The sequence below is a fragment of the Cucurbita moschata genome, unplaced genomic scaffold (assembly GCF_002738365.1).
Source record: "Cucurbita moschata cultivar Rifu unplaced genomic scaffold, Cmos_1.0 Cmo_Scf00019, whole genome shotgun sequence".
NCBI lineage: Eukaryota > Viridiplantae > Streptophyta > Magnoliopsida > Cucurbitales > Cucurbitaceae > Cucurbita > Cucurbita moschata.
In genome coordinates, this window is record NW_019268535.1 from 253853 (window position 1) to 278960 (window position 25108).

General features: G+C 38.0%; 5 protein-coding genes across 7 annotated transcripts; 1 reads left to right on the forward strand and 4 right to left on the reverse strand.

Annotated features, from left to right (window-relative positions):
- The first annotated feature begins 2421 nt into the window (after positions 1-2421).
- Positions 2422-5458, forward strand: LOC111457028 (E3 ubiquitin-protein ligase MBR2-like). Of its 2 annotated transcripts, none has more exons than XM_023099145.1 (5): positions 2422-3349; positions 3620-3769; positions 4687-4788; positions 4869-5024; positions 5099-5458. In XM_023099145.1, the coding sequence occupies exons 1-5, from the start codon at positions 2762-2764 to the stop codon at positions 5231-5233; spliced, it is 1131 nt and encodes a 376-aa protein (XP_022954913.1). In that variant the 5' UTR covers positions 2422-2761; the 3' UTR covers positions 5234-5458. The 2 variants fall into 2 exon arrangements, with proteins under 2 accessions (XP_022954913.1, XP_022954914.1); XM_023099146.1 differs by having other exon boundaries at positions 2423-3349; positions 4690-4788; positions 5099-5457.
- A 100-nt stretch (positions 5459-5558) lies between these two features.
- LOC111457026 lies at positions 5559-8746 on the reverse strand. Of its 2 annotated transcripts, XM_023099143.1 has the most exons (11): positions 8630-8746; positions 8205-8482; positions 7978-8055; positions 7321-7519; positions 7028-7236; positions 6839-6941; positions 6640-6740; positions 6392-6566; positions 6143-6313; positions 5944-6044; positions 5559-5853 (listed from the first exon to the last, which is right to left on the reverse strand). In XM_023099143.1, exons 1-11 carry the CDS (start codon positions 8652-8654, stop codon positions 5794-5796), a joined length of 1500 nt encoding a protein of 499 aa, XP_022954911.1. In that variant the 5' UTR covers positions 8655-8746; the 3' UTR covers positions 5559-5793. The 2 variants fall into 2 exon arrangements, with proteins under 2 accessions (XP_022954911.1, XP_022954910.1); XM_023099142.1 differs by having other exon boundaries at positions 8205-8746.
- Positions 8663-12873, reverse strand: LOC111457027 (UDP-N-acetylglucosamine--N-acetylmuramyl-(pentapeptide) pyrophosphoryl-undecaprenol N-acetylglucosamine transferase). The gene is made up of 6 exons (XM_023099144.1): positions 12669-12873; positions 11740-12591; positions 10438-10546; positions 10207-10342; positions 9263-9388; positions 8663-8752 (listed from the first exon to the last, which is right to left on the reverse strand). Exons 1-5 carry the CDS (start codon positions 12776-12778, stop codon positions 9285-9287), a joined length of 1311 nt encoding a protein of 436 aa, XP_022954912.1. The 5' UTR covers positions 12779-12873; the 3' UTR covers positions 8663-8752; positions 9263-9284.
- Positions 12874-13987: 1114 nt separating this feature from the next.
- LOC111457121 lies at positions 13988-15925 on the reverse strand. The gene is made up of 3 exons (XM_023099276.1): positions 15604-15925; positions 14491-14987; positions 13988-14348 (listed from the first exon to the last, which is right to left on the reverse strand). The coding sequence occupies exons 1-3, from the start codon at positions 15763-15765 to the stop codon at positions 14252-14254; spliced, it is 756 nt and encodes a 251-aa protein (XP_022955044.1). The 5' UTR covers positions 15766-15925; the 3' UTR covers positions 13988-14251.
- Positions 15926-16266: 341 nt separating this feature from the next.
- Positions 16267-22863, reverse strand: LOC111457031 (nuclear poly(A) polymerase 1-like). Its single transcript, XM_023099148.1, has 12 exons — positions 22005-22863; positions 21836-21913; positions 21565-21672; positions 20242-20304; positions 19977-20138; positions 19551-19664; positions 19405-19467; positions 18984-19313; positions 18290-18454; positions 17248-18177; positions 16809-16882; positions 16267-16578 (listed from the first exon to the last, which is right to left on the reverse strand). Exons 1-12 carry the CDS (start codon positions 22119-22121, stop codon positions 16536-16538), a joined length of 2247 nt encoding a protein of 748 aa, XP_022954916.1. The 5' UTR covers positions 22122-22863; the 3' UTR covers positions 16267-16535.
- Positions 22864-25108: the final 2245 nt, after the last annotated feature.

Consider the following 25108-nt stretch of genomic DNA (forward strand, 5'->3'; position numbering starts at 1 on the left):
AGAAGTATTTTTGTAAAGGTGTGGTGAACTTGAGCTATTATAGAATATCCTCGATCAATTTTATGCCCCTTCGTTGTGACCCGTAAGATGGGAGAGAGTTTTTATCCAATTGACAGTGGTATGCACGACAAGTATTTATGGCTCGTCCTATTCCTAAATAGGAGGCACGTTTGGCCTAGGGTGTAGCATTTCGCTATGTTACCCAGCAGTACGATGCTTGTATTGCACTCCCACAACCTCGTTTTCACACCTTAGACCGCGCTCGAGAATTCTTTTTAACTTTTTCTTCTCTCCAGTTATCATTATTAGTCCAACGAATTAATATGGAAAATAATAATAATAATAATAATAAAAAGGCAAATATTTTTGAAATTTAAATATTAAAAACGAAAATGCGCATTGAAGTAAGGGAAAGGAGAAGGTGGGAAAAAGCGAAAGAAAGGGAAGTCAAAAATATCTATAAACTCCCTTTTTCCCATTGGAAAAAGAGCCAATCACCTTCCTTCTTTATAGCTTCTAACGTCACAAATTTGTATAGACTTAATTAAACTATATATATATATTTATTTTGTAACATTTTTAAAAGTTAAAAAATATATATATATATATATAAATGAAGTTTAGTGGTTGAATATTGATGGTAGAAATTACATTTGGGGAAGGTGTTATTAAATATTGATATGACTCTATCATATTTGATTTATCAACAAAATTAATTATATAGTTGTGATGGTGAGATTCTCTTATAAAATGAAGTATATAATAAAAAATTAAAATTCATATATATTTTTTTTTTGTAAATAAAATAATTTATTTTTGAGTATGTGTGCATGATTGATCTTTAATTATAAATTTATATTTTAGTAGAAAATATTGGTTTGACTTAAATTTTGATCTGATTATAGCAGGTTATAAGGATTTTGTTAGACCTAAATATTGCATTATTTAGGTTATTAAATGTACTAAAAATAGCATTAATTAAACAAGTTGCGTCCCAGCTTTAATTCTTATAATAACAAATAAAATATTAATCCCCTTTCTAATACGATAAACTTCTATTATTACTCACCCAACAACTCATTTTAATTACGAGTCCTTTTCCATCTTCATTATTTAATAGGGAAATTAATTATTATAATAAATCATTTTATCAACCAAATAAAATTTTAAATTTTGAATAAATATCAACCAAAGTACCACATGCCCACCCGCTCTATCGTAGGAACTCCGACATTCTTTTGCATCCCCTATGATATGATCACGCTACTTACTCCTGACATACCAAATTATGATTACTTCAGAAAAAACATACTTAACCATGAAGTTCCTACGATAGAGCTATTCAAAAGGAAGACCCACATTGTTAGTATAGGTAGTACTTTCGATTCTTTTACAGCTTTTCTTAGTCATCTTTTCCTCAATATTGCTCTCATTTGAACGCGGTCTCAATACATTCACGTACCTCTCTTTTACTTGGATGTCACAAAATACTAAAACTAATATCTCTCGAAATGAATTATTTTTCTGAACCATACCAAATTATTTTCTAAGGGCAGACAAACCAAAATAATTTGGTATGATTTAAAAATTGGAATTTAGTTCGTAGACCTAACAAATGAACATCGACCATATAAATTATATATGAAGTTTTATTAAACTATATTAATAATAAGTTTGTAATATAACTTTTTTATAAATCAATTTCTTTTTGTTAGTTCATAAAAAGATCATCTTGTTTCATTTTTTATTTGAAAATAGTAAATAGGCGTGAATAATTTAAATTAAAAAAAAAAAGAATCAATCCTCAAAATTACCTCAATATGAACATAACTTATTAATTCTGCAGAAGAAAATAAGGAAGAAGAAGAAAACGACATCACAACCGTCCATTTCCAGCAAAAACTCGACAGGATCCCCAAAACTTACAAATCTTGACCCTCTGTTTTTGTTTCCAGCTGCAATCCATGGTCACCTAATGAGCTGACTTTCTTCAGACCCTACCACTCTTTTCTCACCATAATCCCCTTCCCTTTTTTGGTTTTTGTACGACAGATTTCTACCCCTTTGTAAGAGAGATTTCTACACCTTTACAAGGATCTCACAATCCATCATCCTTAGAGGTCAGCACCTTCGTTGACACATTTGTAATAGCTCCAAGTCCACCACTAGCCAATATCATCGGTTTTAGTCCATTAAATATCATCGTCAGCCTCATGGTTTTCAAAATATGTCTATTACAGAGATTTCTACCCCTTTGTATAGAATGTTTCGTGTTCTTTTTCACCGTACTTGTAATCCCACCATTTTCATAATTTAAATAAATTTTAATTTTTTTTTTTAAAAAAAATACACGTATAAAATATAAAATTCAAGTAGTTCATGGATTACCAAGTCTAGGAGGATATTCCACAAATTCTAAGTAGAAGACAAGCAGAGCCCAGCAAAACAGTACAGAGAAGCATGAGAATAGAACCAGAAAAAAAAGGTAAAATCGCTTCAAAATCAATCCATTTTTCTCTTTTCTTCCCCTTCCTCTCTCTCCGCCTCTGCATTCAAATCTGGGAATGGAACAGAGAGATTGAATAAATTAAAGTTTATTAACGTTGATGCTTTTCTCTCATTCAACTCAAATTCTGTCCCCTTCAATTCCATTCCCTTTACTTTTCTCTTCTAAAACCCTTTAATCGCTTCTATTTGTTTGTTCTTTCTTCTTCTTCCTCCTCTACTTTCTTTGTTGCATTCTCATCCTTGTCTTAGAATCATGCCTGTTGTTACACGAGCTTCTACAATGGATGAACACATCAAATTGAGAAGACCCAGAAGCCATTTGAGGCAACCCATTTCAGAATCAGATCCAAACCCATCAATCCCTTCCATTGTTCAATCCACTCGCTGCAAATCCACCATTTCTTCTCTTCTCCTCTCCACCTTTACCAATAATGCCACTAATGGCACCAATGAATCTTTGCCCTCTTCCGTTCCCACGAACAGGAAGAAGACCCACTTCTCTTCTGCAACTTTCAGGGGACTTGGATGCACTTCCGCCGCTTCTCAGCAGGTTACGGTTCCGGCTGTAATTCGGACTTCAGCGGATTGGCAGAAGAAGAATACAAGGAAAAAGAAGCAGAAGAACTCCAAGAACAAAACCCATCAAGGAATTGTTGATGGGTCTCATTTTCAACATAATTCCCCTTTTAATTCTGCTAGCTGTTTAGACGCTCAAGATGTTTGGTGTGGCCCTGGAATTGGATTCTCTGCCGATGCTGCTGCTTCTGTAGATTGCGTTGTTGCTAGAAGACATGCTTCTGGGAGGGGCAAAATCGATTTGGAGAAGATGACTCAAAGGGAGGTACTCGCTTTTCCATTTCTTTATAATTTATTTTCAGCTTCTTTCATCTGTGTTTCTTTTCTGCTATAGGGTTCTTCTAAATCTGTCTGAATCTGCTTGGAACTTGTTTGTTTTCATTCTTCTTTGTAAATTCGAGTAGTTAATGCAAATGGGTCTTCGAGTAATCTTCCTTTCACGATATGAAAATGTGTCATCTCTTGTTCATAGATTGTTATCTATCACAGCACATTGCTTCATGCGTTTTAACTCGCTCTGGTTTTACAATGGCAGCGTTCTTATTTAGGAAGACGAACAGTGAACCCCGAGACTCTCTTACTTTTGGAGTCTGATTCTGATCTTCCAACAGCTCGATCACTGGAAGTTTCTCGGAGTCGATATTATCGCCATGTTCGACATCCATCCCCTGATGGGCTTGCTGAGGTAAGCGTTCATATTTGTATTCAATTTCATGAATATCTTACTCGAACCGGATCTGTTTTATAGGTTGTACAATTGTGTCTTTAACCGCCTAAGTCCACTGCTAGCAGATATTGTCCGTTTTGGTCCTATACGTAGTGCTGTTAGCCTCACGATTTTAAAACATGTCTATTAGGGAAAAGTTTCTATGCTCTTATAAGGAGTGATTCGTTTCCTTCTCCAATTGATGTAGGATTTCACAATTCACACCACCCAGTGTCTGGCTCTGATACCATTTGTAACTGTCCAATCCCACCGCTAGCCGATATTATCTGCTTTGGCCCATTATATATTGCCATCCGCCTCACGGTTTCAAAACGTGTCTACTAGGGAGAGGTTTTCACAAATTTTGAGATCCCGCATCGATTGGAGAGGAGAACGACATATTCCTTGTAAGGGGGTGGAAACCTCTCCCAAACAGATGTGTTTTAAAACCGTGAGGCTGATGGCGATACGTAACGGGTCAAATCGGACAATATCTACAAGTGGTGGATTTGGATTGTTACAGTGTCCGAGTTCTAAAGATATAAGCTTCAATTGGGTTCTGGCTTATGTTTTGTTTTTCAGTTCTTGATGGCCTGAAATAGTTTGGCATATGTCATTTGATGTCTTGGAAGATTCTGATATTTGGTGAATTAGAGTATTGTGCATTTTTAGATGTTTGGCAGATGGCATTAGAAAATGCAGCTTCAAAGAAGCAAAGCAAACTTGCTTTCAAGTTTTAACCTGTTTTGTTGGAACATGTTTTTGATTTGGAGTGTTTGGTTTTCTTGACAGAGTTGTTCCTTAATTCTGAGCTGGAAATGTTTTCAGATTATGATGTTCTTTCTATGTACTAACGATCATATGAGACTGATTTGCTCACTTGATATGTTATTTAGCAGATTATGATGTTCCAGAGCAGTTTGCTGATGGGTGGAAGGTTCGATATACGTGATCAATTTAGGGAATTACGACTCGACGTTGATGACATGTCGTATGAGGTTCATAACTTTCTCCAAATCCTTCTTCCTAGACTGATACTCTCTACTCACAAATATTTCTTATAACGGGATGGAAACAGGAACTGCTCGAACTCGGTGAAAGGATAGGCCATGTGAGTACCGGGCTGAAAGAAGACGAGATTGGAAGATGCATTCGGAAAACAAAGCCCCTTGTTGTAAATGAGCTATCATCTTATTTACTATCTCAAATGGATCGAAAGTGCAGCATCTGTCAGGTGAAGTAGCAGAGTTTAGTTTGCTAGCTCTGATTAGCACTTTCTTGACACCTAAAATGATTTTGTACTAGCAGGAGGACTATGAACCAGACGATGAAATGGGTAGGCTGGGATGCGGGCACAGCTATCACATACACTGTATAAAGCAGTGGCTCGCACAGAAGAATACATGCCCAGTCTGTAAGACCGCAGCGGTAGGCCGAGGCTGAACGGTTAGTCCATCACGTCTAGCGTTTCTTCGACTCTGCTTGCTTGCTTTCTCCCCTATGTGGTGTACAGATTTCATTGCCTTTTTACATCACCAAAAGCATTCTTTCATTTGTGTGAAACTTCCTTTCTTGATTGCATAGCTGTAAGACATCAAATTACAATGGCTTCCTTGTTGTAATCTGTTTTCATTATGGCATAGCTCTGCCTCTGATGATTGAGTTCATGATTCGAATCAAATGATCATTTTATGATAGCTTCATTCTTATATGAATCGAGTCGGGTCGGAGTGAATAAAACTAAAAAAGCGACAAAACTCTGTTTCACTGAAGAAATATTTCCAGATATCAAATAACACAACCTAGAACTTCTGAATCCAGTAATCTACTTCAGAAACTATCCCCCACAGGGTTGTATGTCTGTCAATTGTGTATACAGTGGAACTTAGGAAGGAAATCTGTGTATATTCTATCGCGGAAGCTATACGTATTCTACTGTTCCTGATATCTACCGACGAATGTATATACCTAGCGGAGTTGAATAGTAGAATAGTATGGTGAAATCAAGCCACATCATGACGGTTGAGAAAATCAGTTATCAACGGATACACTTCACTCGATGCCTGCGTTCAATAACGATGAATTTAGAAATTAGAGAAGTTTGTAAATCAAAGTCGTTCTTAAAAAGTGCCTGTGAAGGAGAAAAACCATACCAAACGACTTCCCACAAGATCATAGTGAGAATAATGAGGACCACCAGGCTTCCCAAGAACTCTGTAGGAAACAAACTCCCTGGGAATTCCTTTCACAGTTTCTGATATCAGCGTCGAAAAAGATTGGAGTCAATGAGGTGTGGTGAATAGAATCAGAGAGGAAGGCATGGCGCTCGGGTATTATATTTAGATATCATACCGTATACCGCTTCAGGTGGACAAATGGGATCTTGGTCTCCAGCAATTGCAAGGATTGGAACATTGGTTTGGCGTAGATGGTCGTTGTACTGGAACGTCCCGTTCCTGTCACGTAAGCCCCCCTCTTCGAAAACTGATGATAGCTGCAGGAGAACCTTTGCCGGCACAGATTCTGAAAAACGTATCATCAATGTTATGAACAAGGAGTGTAGAGTTCACAGAAACATGGACAAAAGGAATAGTATTTCACCAAAGCCATTCAACACCAGTTTCTCGAGCAAGGTGGGATCTAACATGTCTTCTACAGAGATTTGATCCTTTAGCCAATACAGGAGATAAGGAGGACGGGATGCAAGAGGATGAGCGATAGCAAGCAATGGTCCGATGGGAAACACGGGAACATTAAAAGCTTGTGCGGGATCTCTCTGCATTGAAGTTGGATATGTCTTTTAGTTCGATGGTCACATTTTAGGAAGAAAACATTTTAGAATCACTTGCCAAAGGTAACAGAAGCCTGAGTGATGAGTTTGAAGGTCTGTAGTCGAGCGATGAAGCCAACGTAACGACTGATGCCAACTGCGGGTCGACTTTGTTAAAGCCTGAAAAAGAAGAATTAGTTGGGATCAAGGTTCATAATGGATTGTCAAGATTATCAAATTAGTTGGGATAAAAGAACAGCATGTCATGTCAAACTCACTACAGCTCGAGATCCTTGCATATAGCAAGATACCCCCCATCGAGTGGCCGATAGCTAGTAACTTGCCATCGTTCGGTTTGGATTGGTTCCTTATGTACTCCATCTAGCATGAAAAATCGAGATTTTCCTTTGATGAGGTGTTCGAAGGAGTATTAATTTCAGTGATTCGAAAAAGAATATGCACCTCACCGCAGCGGGTACATCTTCTTCCAAGTAGTGGTCGAAGTCCCAGTCATACTTCTCATACACATCAAGTTGTTCCTGGAAGTCTTCTAATGCAGAGGTAACACCTTGTAAATTAAAAGGCTTCAATGGACCCAGTTGTTGAGCTCCTTCAATGATATTGATAAGATTCTTATTCCAGTTCCCAAGTTGAGTAGCAATGGTAGATTCCTGTCCTGTAACAAGTTCGGAAAGTACTAAAAATGTTGTCTCAAGTACTTAAATCCCATAATACCTAAAGTTACAAGTTCCCGACAGACCATGTTTTGAAGAAATGCTGGAACCCTCAGAACTGGAATATGTACCAATCTTAGCTAATGGCTGTTTCTCCGGAGTTTCTGACCTTATCTGACCAGTAGTATCCTTCCTTTCTACTCTGTGAGTGCTCAGTCCCGACCCTCGAACCTCAAGAATCCAAGTGTCGTATCCTTGGTTCGACATGTAGCGAGCAAATGAGGACTGAAAATATTACATTGTAAATAGACATAAGAACCTAAAATTAAGGATGGTTTTGTTGAACATTTGTCCACCTTCCCATTTGGAATGCTCGGTTTAACGTTCTACATTTCTAGTATCAAATGTTATAGACTATGGTTGTGAGATCTCACATTGGTTGGGGGAGGGGAACGAAACATTCTTTACAAGGGCGTGGAAACCTCTAGTATTAAAACCTTGAGGGAAAGCTCGGAAGGAAAAGCCCACATAGTACAATATCCACTAGCGTTATAAATGGTATCAGAGCCAGATACAAGGGGGGTCTATTCGGGAAGGGAAAGCCTAGCGGTGGGTTTGGGCTATTACAATGGTGTTATAAGTCTCGTGATCGAGATTTGTCTCACGGCAGCAGAAAATGAAAAGATCCAAAGAACAAAACAAGATAGGAAAAGAAAGAAGAACTGATATCGATGGTGGCTCACCTGTGGAGAAAGGTCATATCCAAGAGCGTTGCTCCCAACCCCTGACAACAGCAGAAGCGGATGATTTCTGGATGCCGCCTTGTTTGCAAAAGAAAACAAACAATCTTACAATTAGAAACCCCATGTTCTACCCACGTCTCGAACACACCAATCAACATGTTCACTCAAAGATTTTAGGGATTACAGAAGAAACAAAACCAAATTAATTTGTATGATCGGAGTAGAACCTGAAGAGGAGGGTTGTACCGCCAGAGAGCGAGCTTCCAATCAGAGTTGGGAACAGAGACGTAATGAAGCTCGTCGGCAGTACAGATTTTACCCTTCTCCTTGTCGCCACCGTAAAACGCTGTGACGGACTTAACAGCGACCATATTCCGCCGGCATAAGGCCCACGAGGCTTCTGATTTCCCTTGTCGCCTGAATCGGTGGAGGTGACGGCGGCGATTGTCGCTCCGGCCGACGGAAGAGAGACCGAAACAGGATAACGAAAGGGTCGCCATAATCTCTCTGCGTTTGAGAGAATCGGAGGGTGAAGTATAAAATGGAAGAGAGGTTATTGCTTGTGGGTAATTACAAAGAAACAAAATGACAGGCTTTGATTTTTGGAGAAGGAAAGAAGAAAAAACACAAAACTTGGTGAAGGCGAAGTTACGTCGAGCAGTTGGGGATTTGGCCATGAATTTGCCGTGACCCGTAATTCACACATCTCAGTGGGTCCTACTTGACCAAGTTTTGACTTTTTCACGTTGACGGTGGGCCCTACTTCAGCGCTGACCTGCTTGGACAATATCCATTTGGTAATTAACATTATCCTTTAAAATTATTAAAATAAATAATAATAAATAAATTCTCTGTCTCTCTATTTTTGGCCATATTTTCTTTTACTTACTAGGTTAAATTTTTTTTATTACTGGGACATTTCTTTTCTTTTCTTTAATTTCAGGTTAAATAGTAGAGTTAGTAACCTAAACATAAAGGTAATAATTTAATTTTTACCATAAAAAAGAGCAATTTGGTGGCATTCAATTCAATAAGCAAGCCTCATTAAAGTATAAGAGATGATGATTTAACTAACCCACATGCTGTTTCCTTTATTTTGGCTGCTAACCATTTATAAAGACATTTCCTTTTTTAATAAGGATTAACTAACTCATAATATACTAAAATTTAAAAATTAAATCGGTATCTTATTGGAAGTATAGAGACAATTAAATTGGTTCTGAAGATTCGTTACAATGAAAAAATAAGTTCGAAAGTGACGAAACCCATATGATTTGCAACTAACCGATGTTGATCGTAAAATTCTTTCATCTTATTAAGTTTCCAATGTGTTGAACAATTTCAGCAGCGGCATTTGGTTTTGATACTCTCAATGCTCTCTCGGACAGAGCTGCCATTTTACTCTCATCACCTGTAACAAATATATACTCATACAGTGAGATCTCAAGTAGATGTTGGTTTTTACGATATACGCCACTCGATCATGGCCTCTTTCAATGAAGAGGAGCAGAAGTGATCACCAAAAAGCTAATGAAATGAGGCATAACACATAACTATATCTTATATTGGTTACTGCATAGAGTTTTCTTCAGTTTAAGGACAAACTCTTGTCTAAATTGTTCGTTCGAACTTCTTGTAAAAGATGGTCGATGTTGCCATAATCATCGATAAGAAATATGACCTAAAGTAGCATGCTATACAATGCATATGATGTTCACACAAACATGCCAATAAACCGTTCGCGTGCTCAAAATTGAGAGTACTAATCTTGCATCACAGAAAGATGGTATCAAGAAGGTTTGTAACTCGTGACATTTCATGTGAGATCCTACGTCGGTTGAAAAGAGGAACAAAGCATTCCTCATAAGGGTGTGAAAACTTATCCCTAGCAATACGCGTTTTAAAACCGTGAGGGGAAGCCCCTAAAGGAAAAGCCCAAAGAGAACAATATCTGTTAACAGTGAGCTTGAGCGGTTACAAATGGTATAAGAACCAAACACCAGGCGGTGTGTCAGCGAGGACGTAGGGCCCCAAAGGGGGTGGATTGTGAGATCCCACATCGGTTGAAGAGGGGAACAAAACATTCCTTATAAGGGTGTGGACCCCTCCCTAACATACGTGTTTTAAAACTTTGAGGGAGAGCCTCTCGTGTGACGATCACAAGCAAATTAAAGCATGCGTTTCATTGTAATAAGAAATGATTTGATTCATAGAGCATACTCAACATACCCAATATCTCTTGAATTGCAATCGCAAGCGTAGTTGAATCTAGTTCATCTTCATTGATGACGGTTGAACCAGCCATGTCAGCCATTATTGAAGCATTTCTGAACTGATGCCCCTCATCTTCATATGGTGAGGGTATCTGAAGTTAAAAAGGGTCAAAATATAAGGTTTCCTTCAAAGAATGAACAAAACTCAGAAGCTTATATACACAAAAAAAGAGCTTGAAATTTGTACCAATATAGAAGGCTTTCCAGTAGCTAGGATCTCAGAGCAAGTCATGGCCCCTGCTCTAGAAACAACCAGATCTGCAGCTGCATATGCCAAATGCAGAGAATGCATGAACCTTAAACAATACAAAAAGAAAAAAAAAAACATCACTTAATCTCAAAGTAAGATATATTACATGCATCATAAGATTATGCTGCTTTAAGTATCAATATGAGAGATCAACAATATTCATCAAGCAAGGAAGGCCGTATCATTCGATACACTTCCATGTATGATTCATAGATATGGGACGTTGCTTCCATACCAGCACGATGAAAAGATAAATTTGTCGAGACGTATTTCGACATAGTTGCAATACAAGCCATTTATACGGGTGTAATAATATGAACATGGAGCCACCATGTTGTTGTCATGCTCATTCTTATTCTTTGCCTAGATTTATATCAAACACTTGCACTTCAATTCTAGCATACATTTAGATGCTCGACTATGAAGTTCTTTATTTTTTCCCCTCTAGAGCTTCCAAAAGCTCTTCAGCAGCATCAAATCTTAGAAACTGTGAGATCCAACATCGATCGAGGAGGAGAACAAAACATTCTTTATAAGGGTGTGAAAACCTCTCCCTAGCAAACGGGTTTTAAAAACTTTGAGGGGAAGCCCAAAAGGGAACAATATCTGCTAGTGGTAGGCTTGGGCTGTTACAAATGGTATCAAAGCCAGACACCGGGTGATGTGCCAGCAAAGACACTGCCACATCGATTGAAGAATGGAACGAGTGCCAGAGAGGACGCTAGACCCCGGAGGGGGTGGATTGTGAGATTCCACATCGATTGGAGAGGAAAACAAAACATTATTTATAAGGGTGTGGAAACCTCTCCCTAGCATATACGTTTTAAAAACTTCGAGGAAAAGCCCGAAAGAAAAAACCCAAAGAGGACAATATCTGCTAGCGGGGGGCTTGGGCTTTTCTCAAGAACAACACTCTTTTTCATGCCTATTTGTGTCTAACGGATGCATTCTAGGGGATCATAACACTCAAACTTCAGAGACTTAAACCTCAGAGACTTAAACCGTCGATCTCAATGGAAAAAGTACATGCTTAATAACGTTGAGCTATGCTCACTTTGGCCACAAACCTCAACTTAGGAACGAACATATATCATGATGATGTTATCTTATATCAATATCAAGACTATAAACAACAGGGAGGCAGGTAAATGCAGGTTGTTGGAATCAATAAATAGCACAGCTAAAATCAGCGAGCAAAAGAGTAGTTGAGAGGAATTTAATACTGAGCAAAGGAATTACGGCGTTAAATGCAGATGGGAATGGTTCTTCACAAGGCTGTCCATTTCATCAAATGTTTCCACGCCAGTCTGCCATATGATGTACAAGTTCTTGTTTTCTAACAACATCTGATAGTACAGATTCAGCATGGCTATGTTAATGGCATTGGCTCCCAAAGACCCTCCAAGAACAAGCACCACCTTAGCCTCCAAATCCTCAACTTTCCCCGATCTTGGAAAGAAATGCAAACGTGCCACAGCCTTCGAAATATACTGTCTCAATGCCAATCTCACTGGATTCCCACAAACCAAACACTTTTTCTTCCTTGGAAAGCACTCAACCGTGGAGTTCAATACAACAAACACCACATCTGCAAAATGAGAAAGAACCCAATTCGCAAATCCTGGAACCGAGTTCTGTTCTTGGATTGCGAGCTTGACCCCATGAATCAGCCTTGCAGCAAGGCAAATCGGGAACGAGACGTACCCACCAGTGCCGATGACAACGTGGGGTTTGAAATCGTGGAGTTTTTTGTAACTCGCAACCACGGATTTGATCAGATGTAAAGGAAGGAGGAGGTTTTGGGGGGAGATACGGGGGCGAGTTAGTTTGGTAGCCGGAACCGTTTCGAGCTCGTACCCGGCGGAGGGGACGGCGGCGCTTTCTGTGCTGTTGGGTGTTCCTAGAAAGAGGATTTGTGATGTGGGGAAGGCGAGTTTGAGCTCATCAGCAATGGCGATGGCTGGATAAATGTGCCCGCCAGTGCCTCCGGCGGCGAGGACGACTCGCAGGCAGTCGTTCGTGCTGTTGGAAGCAGAGGTGCCCTCGTCGTTTGATCGGTGAACAGATAGGCATCGGATGATTTTGACAGACCTGAAACGTTCAGAAGAGGGGTTAGAAAGATTCGGGTATTGATCACGTAGTTGAGAAAGATTGAAGACAAATCTTGCCTGGAAAGTGGCGATGAAAGGAGGAAGTAAGGAGAAGAAGTGTTGAACGGCGGAGCTGAAGGGTTAGATTTGGTGGGTAAAGAGAAATGAAAAATGTTGGTGGTCGCCATTAGAGGTGGTTGTGAAGCTCCAAGGCGGCGAAAAGGGCATTTGTAAATGATCGCCAAGCTGAAGAAAATAATGAAGGTAATAGATCAATACTACTCAAACGGTTGAAGAACAGAACCAAAAAAACCAAAAGAAAGGCTAATCCTTGAATAGAGCCGAGCGAGAAACGTTCGAAAGATCAAATTTGGACCGAGATCAGCAAGATCAACTCTACAATTGTAGTGCAATTAAACTTGTAGAGTCTAGTCGAGAATAAACAAAAATGAAAGCGAGACAAAAGTTGAGGTAAGAGATCTTTCATGTAAAAATGTCTAATCAAAATTCAAAAGTATGTACGATAATAGTGTGTGTGTTTTTTTTTTTCTTTTTAAGATGACAATAATAAAGTGTTTCCCCTTTTCCTAAAAGCTTACCACTATTAATCCCAAACCACTTGGACCCGAGTTCCTCTCTAATCTATTATCAAATTAGGCAAGGCATCCATTCAACATTTTAGACCCTAATAGCAAAAAGGACACGGTGGGAAGAAAGCTGCCTACCCTATGTTCGGCGTTGGGATCTTGAATTTCAATAATCGGGTTCATTGATATTCCTAGTATAGTAGATGCTATCGCTATTCCAGTAATAGGGTCGCCTTTGGTAGAGTTATTACGCGGGCTAAGGTTATGGACTTATAATCTATAATATGATGATCGAGTCGATTTAGTTCCTTCTATTTTGGTTCATGGTTTCTCTTGGCTATATAGTTCATCCGGGGGAGAGATTAATTCTTAGCGGATAATCCCAATTTTGGTTTAATAGTGTACCCATTTCGCTCGCCGCTACGTTCCTACGGAAATGGGTAACGAGCTTTCCATTCCATTTCTTGTGAAGAGAGACAAAGCTAGTAGAATAAGAAAACAAAGGTCATTTTCAACTCGTTCCATTTTAACCAATAAACTTGTGCAAATTCATTGCGTTTCTTAGATAATATTGGACTCAAACTATTCTTCAATCATGAACAAAAGATCTCGAGCGATAGCGTGTAGTGAAGTGTTTGATTATAATGATATGGTTGAGATAGAAAACGTCCTAAAGGAGACTCCACACAAGCTCAATGGCTATAAGACGAGATGAATGGTAGTTTGATATCAATATCAGCCGTAACATTTCATAGGATAAAACAGCCGTACATAGTTTATATTCTACGGTCCTTTGTCAACACAACATAACTCAACATATATACTCCCAAGTAAGAGATCAAAGAAGATTGTCTCAGTCCATAGTTCCCGTCTCCATTCCAACTAGCTACCTACCTGCCATAGGAGCAAACGAGCGACCTATTTTTGAGTTAAGTCAGACAGGGAGAGGAAATAGCACACATTCAGACAATGCCTGTGGACTCTAAACATAGGAAATGTGTATCCATTCTCTTCCCAAACTCGATTCTCAGCAATAGCAATAGCTTAAAAGAGTATGGTTTAACAAAATGATTTTCAGTTTTGATCTGCAGAATCATTGCAATTGGAGGTCATACTGTAACCTGCAAGTAGGGGAGAGTGAAGGCGGGAGCTTACGGCGAAGTTGTTTCCCCTGACCCGAAAAAATACAGAACACACGGTTAGAAAACCATGGCGAATGCAGATATCATAAAGTCAAATAGATAAAGAACAATCAAGTATATGAAAGTTGTAAAAAAAACTTGATTAACACCGACACTAACAGTAGTACTCACCTTGATTGACCCACAGATTCAATGTCATTGTTGTTCACTTCTTCCTTTTGCAGATATTCATAAGGATCATAGCTGGAAGTTGTAGTAAAGTCCAAGAAGTAAAGCACAAATGTTATAAGGCAGGAACTCAAGAACATTGAAAGAGGTCCAAGGATCCAGAGGAAGAGAGGAATTGCAAAATAGAAAGCTCGCAGTCCGAGTGACCAAAATAAGCTTCCCCGGTTCAAGATTCCAGCAAAATAATCCATTCTGCCTTCACCAGCAGGCAAAGTGACTAAGAAGCTGGCATGAGCATAGTATCGAATAGACTGCACATTGCAAAGAAATGCAACGAGGAAACACAGTACAATGTAATGGTACTTTCCAGTACTTGATGTGCTGCTTACAAAAGCACTAAGCAACGAGCCAATGGTGATTGTTGTCATGGCCATAAGTGTGGAAGCCATGATGTTGTTTCGTATGATTTGGACTGCGAGAACACCATTCTTCATGGGATCCTGAACATCATCACTCGTAGTCGTCTAGTCAGCCATGGAAGTTTCATTAAGTTTCTCATAAAAAGGGACCTTTTTGAGTCCAAAACTACATCACTATTCTATTCTACCCTTGTGAGTATCAGTTGATTCAATATAGCCTTTTAACTAATCAATTGTCCATCATTTAGAAGTAATCCATGCGGACTCTTAAAGCAATAGCTCAAATTCTTCATCTAGTCACAAAGTGAACCACTTAAATCTTTATCTGAAGAGAAAAGAATATTCTCAATCCAACAGATGCCGGTTAGCAGATGATTTTAGATGAAAATGAATAAAGAAAGTTGATGCCAAACCAAAATCCCAAAAACTACACAATAATGCTGCCAGAGTCTCAAAGATATCAACGAGACATGGAAAACAAATCAAGAAAAAGAAACAAACTCTTGTTCTCAGCTTCAAAATGCTTCCATTATTATCTAATGGCCATGACTTAAAAGGAATTTCATACTAGTTTTCTCTTTAGCTTACAGATGCTTTCTCTAAACAAAAAATCAGATATCAAACCATAGAAAAGTTGGTTCTTGAAGTGAGTTAACATCCAAATGGAAGAAAAGAGAGAGAGAGAAGAGGCACTCACCGAAATCATGGTGGAGACCCATTGCCGGCGGGATTCGGCGTTGATTCCAATGACTGTTCTTTTCGGTCTCCAGTAGATGGTGACTGCCAACCAAAGATGGTAGCTCACCAGCACCGCAAAACCAAGCGGAACCAACACATATTCAAGATGTTTCGTTTCCATCCCACTTGAACTCAGCTCCTGCGAAGTACCAACTCTATCTCTTAAGACTTTTTGCTTCCTCTCAGAGTATAATTAATAGCCAAGAGCCCATCGGGCTTTGCAAGCACGCCATTGTAGTATTGTTGTCATACAATTAAAGTGTGTTTGAATAAAAGAAGCGATTTTATAAGATTATTAATCACATCAAAGTGAGAGAAACACAGATTAAAATAGTTTAAGTAGCCATAGAACATGAAGCACGTGATGAAGAACAAGCAACTTGCACGCGACCAAGTGCTCCAGTCTAAAAAAGTAAACAGATAACAGGCAATAATGAAATAACAATATCATATCATCCAAATACGTCTTTCTTCTTGTGGAGAAAATGACGCATTGTTTTTAGAACAGAGAATCTGTTTTGGAATCAGTTATGTAAACCCATGTGCATCCAGAAAATGACCATGTTCTCTCTCAACATACAAAAGATGATCACAGAGGGAAGATGTATTGGTTTTTCAAGTGTTTGGAAGACATAATATAAGCTATCATCTGCATTAATGTGGTAGAAATAGAAGGCATACACCGACTAGTACATATATTTAGAACTGTTGACATATAGGGCCTTCAAGCCCATTATACATATTACATAAAAACTCGGGACTTCTTTTTTCCATTTTTTGTATTATTAAGGGTCAAGAGTTCCATCAAAAGAAAATCGATTGGCTAGACATTGCCTGGTACATAACAGATTAGAAGAATTCTCTCCCGAGCTCTTTTGGAGACACCCTTCTTTACGAGCTTTTACCAGCTTTGCCCAAGGAAGTGAAGCTCAACCTGCAATTTGAAGGAAGAAAAGAAACTGGAATGAATAAGCCAACATTGACAATGATGGTGTGTGGTAATAACTTACAACCAAAAGGAAAAAGTACGAGGAGACTATGGAAATGGAACGTTCAAGATAGCAACCCATATCAAAACGACAGTGGGAAGAAAAATTTATCAAGTATTTTAATCGAATGTCAGCCGTTCTTCTTCTCTACAGAAATAGGAGAGTAGCAAAGCACCTGATAATTGGCTTTCGGGCAGCTACAGGTGCAGGAGCGGTCCCCGTTGACGATGGCGCCACAAGCTCAGCAGGCTTAACATAAGAAATTAAGCAGTGAGATACCAAGGAAAACGGAGCTTATTAGTTAATCTAGTTTTAAATGGGAGGGGCAATCAAAAAAAAAATTTCAAGCACTCTAAAAAACCACTTTCCCCTTGAATATTAACCTTACTACAATGTTTTAATTGTTAACCTGTTATCCTTGAACAACTTCATTTTCAAGACAGAAAAACAAAGAAAAATAACACATAAAACCACCCTCAAGCAACCCATTAGCACTTTACAAGCATACGCTACCAAGACAGAAGTAATCTGCAATTGAAGTTGAAAAGAACACCAGCTATATGATAGTACAGAAGAATTGAAAGAGATAAAGTTTTGATTAAAGTATAGAAAACCTCAAGCTCCTCTAAGCCCCCATTGGAATATGAACTTGAGGACTGGCGTGCTTCATTGCAAGATGTCATGGGCACCACAGAAGATGTGTTGGCAACCGAAGACATCAAGGGGCTACCTTGCTTAGTGGCCCCAAAATCTTTAGCTTGATTTTTATAATCAAAATCGTCGAGCTCTTCTAGCTCACTAGGCAAAGCTTGATGAGAGTCATATGAATCAGACAGAATCTTTTGAATTGCCAGCTTCTCTGCTTCTTTACAGCTTGATGTATCAGCAGCTGCAGATACAATGTTTGTGGAATGATCAACTTCCATGGATCCATGATCTCCATTATTCTGAGAGGAAACATCTGCCAGATTTTCTAAGTTATTTGCACTTGTAGGAGTAGAATTCAAATCCTTAATGGAACATGAGCTAGTGGTGCTGACTTGGCTGACTTCGTGAACTTCCTCAGGGTGGGAATGAACAACAGCCAAGCATTCTCCATTTCTCGAGTTAGTATTTGCATTATCATCAAGACGCATTCTTTTCCTTCTATCATCTACTCCATCTATACTTTCTGCAACTTCAAATGGCCTGTCTACTTGAGCACTGTCAGAAGCTTTTAGTTCTGAACTACGCCTGCTATCCCATGTCACTTTTGATGCACGCGAAGGTCGGACTCCACCTGGGAAAACAAAATTTGGTATATTCCTCTTTTTCACATGTGATACATATATCTCCATCCCAGGCTTCCACAGTGTATACATGTTGACAGAATGTTTAAATTCCTCAACTGTCAACCTCATATCAAACTGTTCACCTCCACTTGCAGGAACTCCTTGTTTTCGCTGCAAACCCATGAAATAACAATGGTGGAAAGGTCTGGATTTATCAGAAAAATCGCCTGGATGTGGATGGCACTGAAGCTTGTTATACGTATGTCTCTCAATCTGCATCACAATTGAGCCCAAGTCAATCTCCATTTACAATTAAGAAAGGAGTTCAAAATTTGATAAATGATACAAAGGCCAAAAGTAAACAACTATGAAATTACAATTTCACCTTCAATGTCAGTTGGCGGAGACGAGATTCAACCCAGCCTTTCCACTTTCTTAGATCATCAGCATTTTCAGCAGTAATGTCTATTTGTAAATAGTTTTTGTATGCTTCGAAGAAGGGGTAAGGCTCAAAAAGCGTATCCCAATCAGCCTTGTTTTCTTCCATAACCTGACAACATTTAAAAACCATCAAAGTAAAATCAGAACAATACTTAACCTGCATCGTGGACATGTAAAGAGGAAAAGCTCTCTAATGTCAATAACATGAAGTTACCATGTCAAAATGATTGCAAACCCAAACTGTAGTTGGGCTGATCATTAAAAATCGCACCTTCTTAAGAACATACCAAATCCCACTAGCAAATTCATAAACAAGGTTTCATATTTCACTCAACACTGAAAAATTGGAGATAGAACCCAACCTATAAAAATCTTGAGTACTAGCAATCAAATTGAAAATGACATAAGCCACTATAAACTTCCCTTGTACTTGCAAAAGTAATTTATAAAAAATAATATATATAGATTAATGGATGAGACATTAAATTAAAGATAACGAAAATTATAATGAACCTATGACAGCAGGTCAAACAACTAAATGGACATAAGATAGAAACATGAATAAAATTAAACTCGTTATGCAAATCCCTAACTGGGGACAAAAGATGTCATTGCAGAACATTACAGAAGATATATACCTCACAAATGTCATGTCCCCTCTGAAATTCTTCAGTCATAATACGCAAGGTGCTTGAAGAAACATTGTAGCTAGAGTTCATGCAAGGATAAGCAGGAGTAATGATGGGCATTAAATGGTATCTATCCTTTGGATTTCTCCTAGGATCCCAAACTGGAAGTCCAAGAGATCCCTCTTCATTACTACACAGCATGACTGGATTAGGCCAGCGCCACTGGGTGAAGACCCTGAAAAAACGGGACACAAGCATATTCGGCAATGCATTGGGGAATAGTTGGCATATGCGAGCAACGAGCAATGCCCAGTTTATACCACCAAGGAACCCAGAAACCTGGCCACAGTAATTAAAAGTCACATGATTGTGTAAAATTTTTTTGCATGAACTTAGAAGCAATACACTTTCGTAGACATCTGTACCATACATTGGAATAAACACCTCGGCGTTTAGCCCAAAACCTCATGCATCTCAATGTTGTTCGGAAACTCTGCACTTCATAAATTAACCAATATATAAGAATGAATTAATATTCAGATAGAGAAAAAATTTAGCCAGGTTGTAATCCTCAACCTGAATATTTGGAACTAATCGCAGAATTCGATCAGTAACGCGACAACCATTTAAACTACGAACGGTCTGTTCATCTGCATTCTGTAGTATTGAGTCCTGAGATACATCCAAGTCCTGGTCCAGAATAAAAAAAATTAAGAGCAGATCATACCAACATCTATTGGTATTGGCAAATATACAAAGATTATAGAACATTTATGAACCTCAATGAGGCTAGGGGAAGACGTAATAAGAGTCCAGAGTGAAAATATAGCAAGCATGGAAAAGGAAACAAAGAAATCTATTTTCTAACAGTAAAATTCCAAATTAGCTACAAAACTTTATTAAACCTATGTTGTATAGCATGGAATGGCATCAGTACATCATAATCGTGAAATATTAGAGGGATAATTTTAAATGGGATTATGCTAGTATACAATGACTTACTTCAGGAATAACCCAAAGTGACAATTTCGCATAGAGAAGATCAATAGAAACCCCGGCAAACTTAAATTTCATGACAGGGACATGAGCATCAGGCACAGGGTGCAACTCAGATACTTCAGGCATCTCTGACAGCATTTTATGTAACTCACCAAAAAAGTCTTCCTACAGCCAAGCAACGAAAGCATTCTTGAGTCAACAAAGCTAAAATACCAGAATATATGATTAATGCACTACAAGTATTCAGGAAAATGGAAGCTGGCCGCACTTCACGTGTTGCATGTCTAGGTCCCACACAGAGTGTATCAATGTCTGCCCCAGGGCCATGCACCTACAAACATAAAAATAAATAGTTAAAACTTTCCTTGCAAAGAAAAGAAAATGACTACAACGTAGTCAGAAATTCAAGCTCTATGTGAGTCGCTTGAAAGAGAAAGTTGCAACGTTCATTTTAAAGAGGGATCTAATATGTTGGTTGGCGCCTGGCTTTCCTAACCTCCTTTTGCGGTTCCATTTTCTTATTTAACAAACTATAATGCTGTGTTGCAAAAAGAGGGGGAAAACCCTCAATGAAAGGGAGGAGATAGAGAGAGGGACAGGAAAGATGGAGAAACAAATGCATTCGTTGACAAGTAGAGTTAGCTGCAGCCACTATAGAAGACAGATAGAACTCTCTAAAATGAAGATCATCCTTGAAAAAAAACATAAATGCCCACCAAAAGCTACATGAAAAATGAGTTACTTGTTAAGTCCATGTGAAATCTAATTTGTGGTTGATACATCAAATTTACAAATTAAATACATACGAATGAAGCATAATGACCCAAAAATTTGATTGTTTTTTGGACAATACAAACCATACATACAATTTGATTATTTAACTTCCCGTGATTGTCAACAGACAAGTATGAAAAATGCAAATCAAATTAATGATGACAAGATCATATATACGAAAATAAGTGAGAAGTCTTCTCATTATTATTTCAAGCTTTAAATTTAACAATTTGTTCAAATGCCATGTCAATAGGTGTTTTACAATCATAATTCAAGACAGGTTCCTCAACTACATTCCCTCTGAACCCTTAACTGTTTACGTTGGCCCTTATTCACCAATAGTCCAATCCATGCTAATTAGAAATGCTCGGCTCATTAGTCATTAGTAAGAAGTTAATTATATCTGTATGAAACTACCTTTTTATTTACAATAGATCTGGGCACCGTCAGATGCCACCAGCATGCATAAGAAAAAAAAACTAAATATCTGAAAATTGGATGCAACGGATCATGAAAGGATGACAATCAACATCACTATCTTATAGAAGTATGAACTTGGGAAATTCTACATACAAATCAATTTTTCAGCTTAGCAACCAGATTTATTCGGCATACTTCAAACACTGTTGCAATCATGGTATAATCTTCTGGTTTATACATAATAGAAGTACTGAATCTTTGAGACTGAAGCAATCACAGACAGAAAATTCTAACAAAACCATTATTTAAAAGCATTTATCTTCGGAAGATAATCATAGCACACGGCATCAAAATCTCATAGAGAATAAAGCTCTACAAGAGTAAAACAGGTCTGTACCCCTAAACGATATGAACCAAATGTGAAAATCTTAGCATTTGCTTCTTGCACCAGTTGCTCATTCAACCCCTTTGCACGACTAATTGCTTTAACCCAAATCTTCACAATCTGCTCCATGTACAGAAAAGACTTAATATTACTATCGGAGTACAAAAACCACAATGTTCTATCAGTTAAACAGCAAAGAACGAATGTTAAAGCGCAAGCATTGCAAACCGAATCATTGTTTTCTTCTTTTCTACTTATCAAAAACAACTAAGGATGGCCCAACCTGGTCTAGTCTTCCAAGAACTTCCTCTCTACTCACGGCTTCCTCCTGACTTTCGTACAATCCAGCATCTTGCAAATACTGAACACCCCAAAAAAAAGAACAGCTAAGTTCAGGAGAAAAAATAGCTTATTTGCAATAAATGATACTACAAATGTAAACAACCCAGAACCTTTTCAAGTTCGCGAGTCTTTATCACGTCGTCCTCCGTCGGTCCACTCAACGAAATGGGGTCAGTAATGCCTAACCGCTGCCCATTATTCCGGCCATTCAGTGCAGGGCTCCCCATTCGAAAATAACACACAAGTTTTACAGTCTCGTTTGTTTCCCTCTCTCGCTCTATCTTTTATTACGAAAAAAGGGGATGGCGAGAGTGTATTGCTTGATGATAATTTTTACCAATTTTTTCCCTTTTTTTTTTCTACTTTTTTTCACACCTTTTCCCCGTAGAAAATCATATCAAGAAAGGAAAAAAAAAAAAAATAAGAAGATAGTAATCATATAAACGTCAATAATACAATACTGGGAAGGGAAAATCCATTAACATGGAACCCAAAGCTACAATCAATAGAAACTAGAAAATAGAAGGAGAAAAATAGAAAACACCTAAAACCCTAGTCTAATTTTCTTATAATATGTGATAGTAGAACAGAGTACATGACCGATCAGGCCCAAAAACGATACACAAAACTCAATCCCGATGTGAGAAAGGAGAATCAGAAGAACCAATTGACGATCGGACAGAAAATTGGCGAGATAAGATGAGCAATCAGAACGCCGAGAGCCTTTGCTTACAGAGGTTGTGCGAATGAAATTCTTCGACGATCTCCGTCAGCAGAGCTCAAAAAGATGCACCCTGTAAATGGAAAGAGAAAGGAGGTCACCAAAGGAGCATCCGAGAGGGAGAGACACAGTTTTGGGGACGAGAGCTTCAGAGAGAATACCGAGAAAAAGATGGGAAGTGGAGGCAAACCGGCTAGGATTTGGAGGCTACGCCGCCATTAAAATGTGTAACTTTCAGGCGTTTCCTCTTTTTCCCACTTTTTTACTCCTCCTACTGCGTTACAATTTTTTTTTTTTTTTTTTTTACAAGTTCAATCAAATTCATATTTCTTTAGCTTTTTATTTTTTAACTAAATTACAAATTTTATCCTTATAATTTGAAAAATAAATTAGAATTTAATGGTTTTAAAAGTTGTAATTTATTAGATGATTTGATAAAAATCTCCTAAAATTTTAAAATTTTATGGTTGAGATTACATTTATGAGATTTTATCAAATTATTATGATTAAATTCTAATTTTTAAAATTACAGTAAATTGAACATTTATTATATTTATAAGAATTTTCATCTTTATAAGAAAAAAATAATTAGATTCATAGCCAAATTCTAAAATATATATATTTCAAAGCTTAATTTAAAATTGAACCACCAAACCAATTAATTCATAACTAAATATAATGTTTATAAAATATTTATATAGTTTTTTACATGTCTATTTTTCATGACTTTTGTAATTCTCATCCTTTCTTATTATTATTCTTAATTTGCACCTCCTTTATATTTAGCTTTCCTTTATATTTAGCTTAGCTTAATGATTAAGTTAAAATGATTAAGTTAAGGACGTGTGACTTAATAGTTTGGCTGGATTACCATACACGACGGATTCATCCTGTGGGTAGGTGTTAATCTGCGGATAGTCAAATTAGTATTAGAGCAGTCGGGTTTTAGAAAATATAAAACTCTAACTTTTATCTATATAATATTGACTAAATAGGAAGATTAAGTATTTCATGGTCTGGTCTTACAAATACTCCTACACAATTCATCGTGTGTGATCGCGTGTAGAGGAGAAAGCAAATAGTTCCCCTAATGCACATGATATGCAAAGGCACCAAACAATGTGTCCCTAGTGCGAAAACAATACATATTTATAACTCAAAGAGACAATTGTATAACCTCTCTATAGAACAAACCCTGATCAAAATAATACACACGAACACAATCTCAACGATCATTCCGGAGATTAAATCAAGTACAAATGAAACAAGGAACCTAAGTTCACAGATCCAAACAAGTAGCAGCCATAACATATCAAAGGTTATCTGGGCTACGAGTCTCTTAAGCAAGGGTCCCAGGCTAATGGTTCTTGGGGGGAAATAAAGGCTTTGAATTTTCTTGTTCAATTCTAGTCGGTAGAAATTCTAAGGGCAAGATGTTCGCTAGAGGAGTTAGATAAGAACACTAATCCTAGAAGAACCTTAAAAGTGTTTGACAGACAAGATTAACACAGATATAAAGATTTGATTCGACTGCATGAACTTGGGGTTGCAAGGTTGGTTCCTATCATTTTCATTCTTCAAGAACACTACACTCTGGAGGCAATCCCAAATTCAGTTCTTGCTAATCCCAGCATCTCTAAACCCCCCTACTGTGGTGTCTTCTAGAAATGACAAAATCATAGGGAATTTCTATCGAGTAGGGTACGAATCGTGATGCAAGCAGTCACAAAGTAAACTGAAAACTGAAAAGTAGTCAGTCTTCTCATCGTTAACGAACAAGAGAGCCAAAATCGTTAACCTGAAGATCTAATGGTCGATGAGATATGCTACTCAGTTAGATACCCAAAATGATTTGGAGAAGAAAGGATGGTTTCTAAGGGTCTGCAACCTCCCAGCTGGGGAAGTTCTTAGCTTATCATTTCCAAGTAGGATTTGCTGTTCCTTAGGCTTTTAAGGATCAAACCATGGACAGCTCCAATGTTCTGAGTGAATGGCGACAAGAGTAATGGCCCCTCGAACAAAGGAGGAATCTCTATCTCTATCTCTTTCTCTTTCTAGCTAGAATTCAAAGGGGGAACCTCACTAACTTCTTAATCCTAAATGCTTCCTCTACCAGACCACATTAAGAAAATTTTAGGAACAGACAACGTACTAGACACAATCCTTATTTTCTCCTCTCTTGTGGCCACGATAGTATGGACAAGTCCATTTAATACTCTGGATTTCTACACCACGTTTCCTAAAGCAAGAAAGAATCTTTTGCTCAAAGCCTACGTGGTGACAGATTCAAAGATAGGGCAAATTTATGGACATTGGCAGGATGTTGTTAAGCAAACATTCAGGAAATCTGGCTAAAAAGAAGTTGCATTTTTAGTACTGAGGAAAGAAACTCACAGCAATACTTTGGTAAGTACTCCTAAGCTATAACGTATACCAATTGGAGATCTTTTATCCTTACTCTTACAATCCTTATGGATACTCTCTAGTGAATTT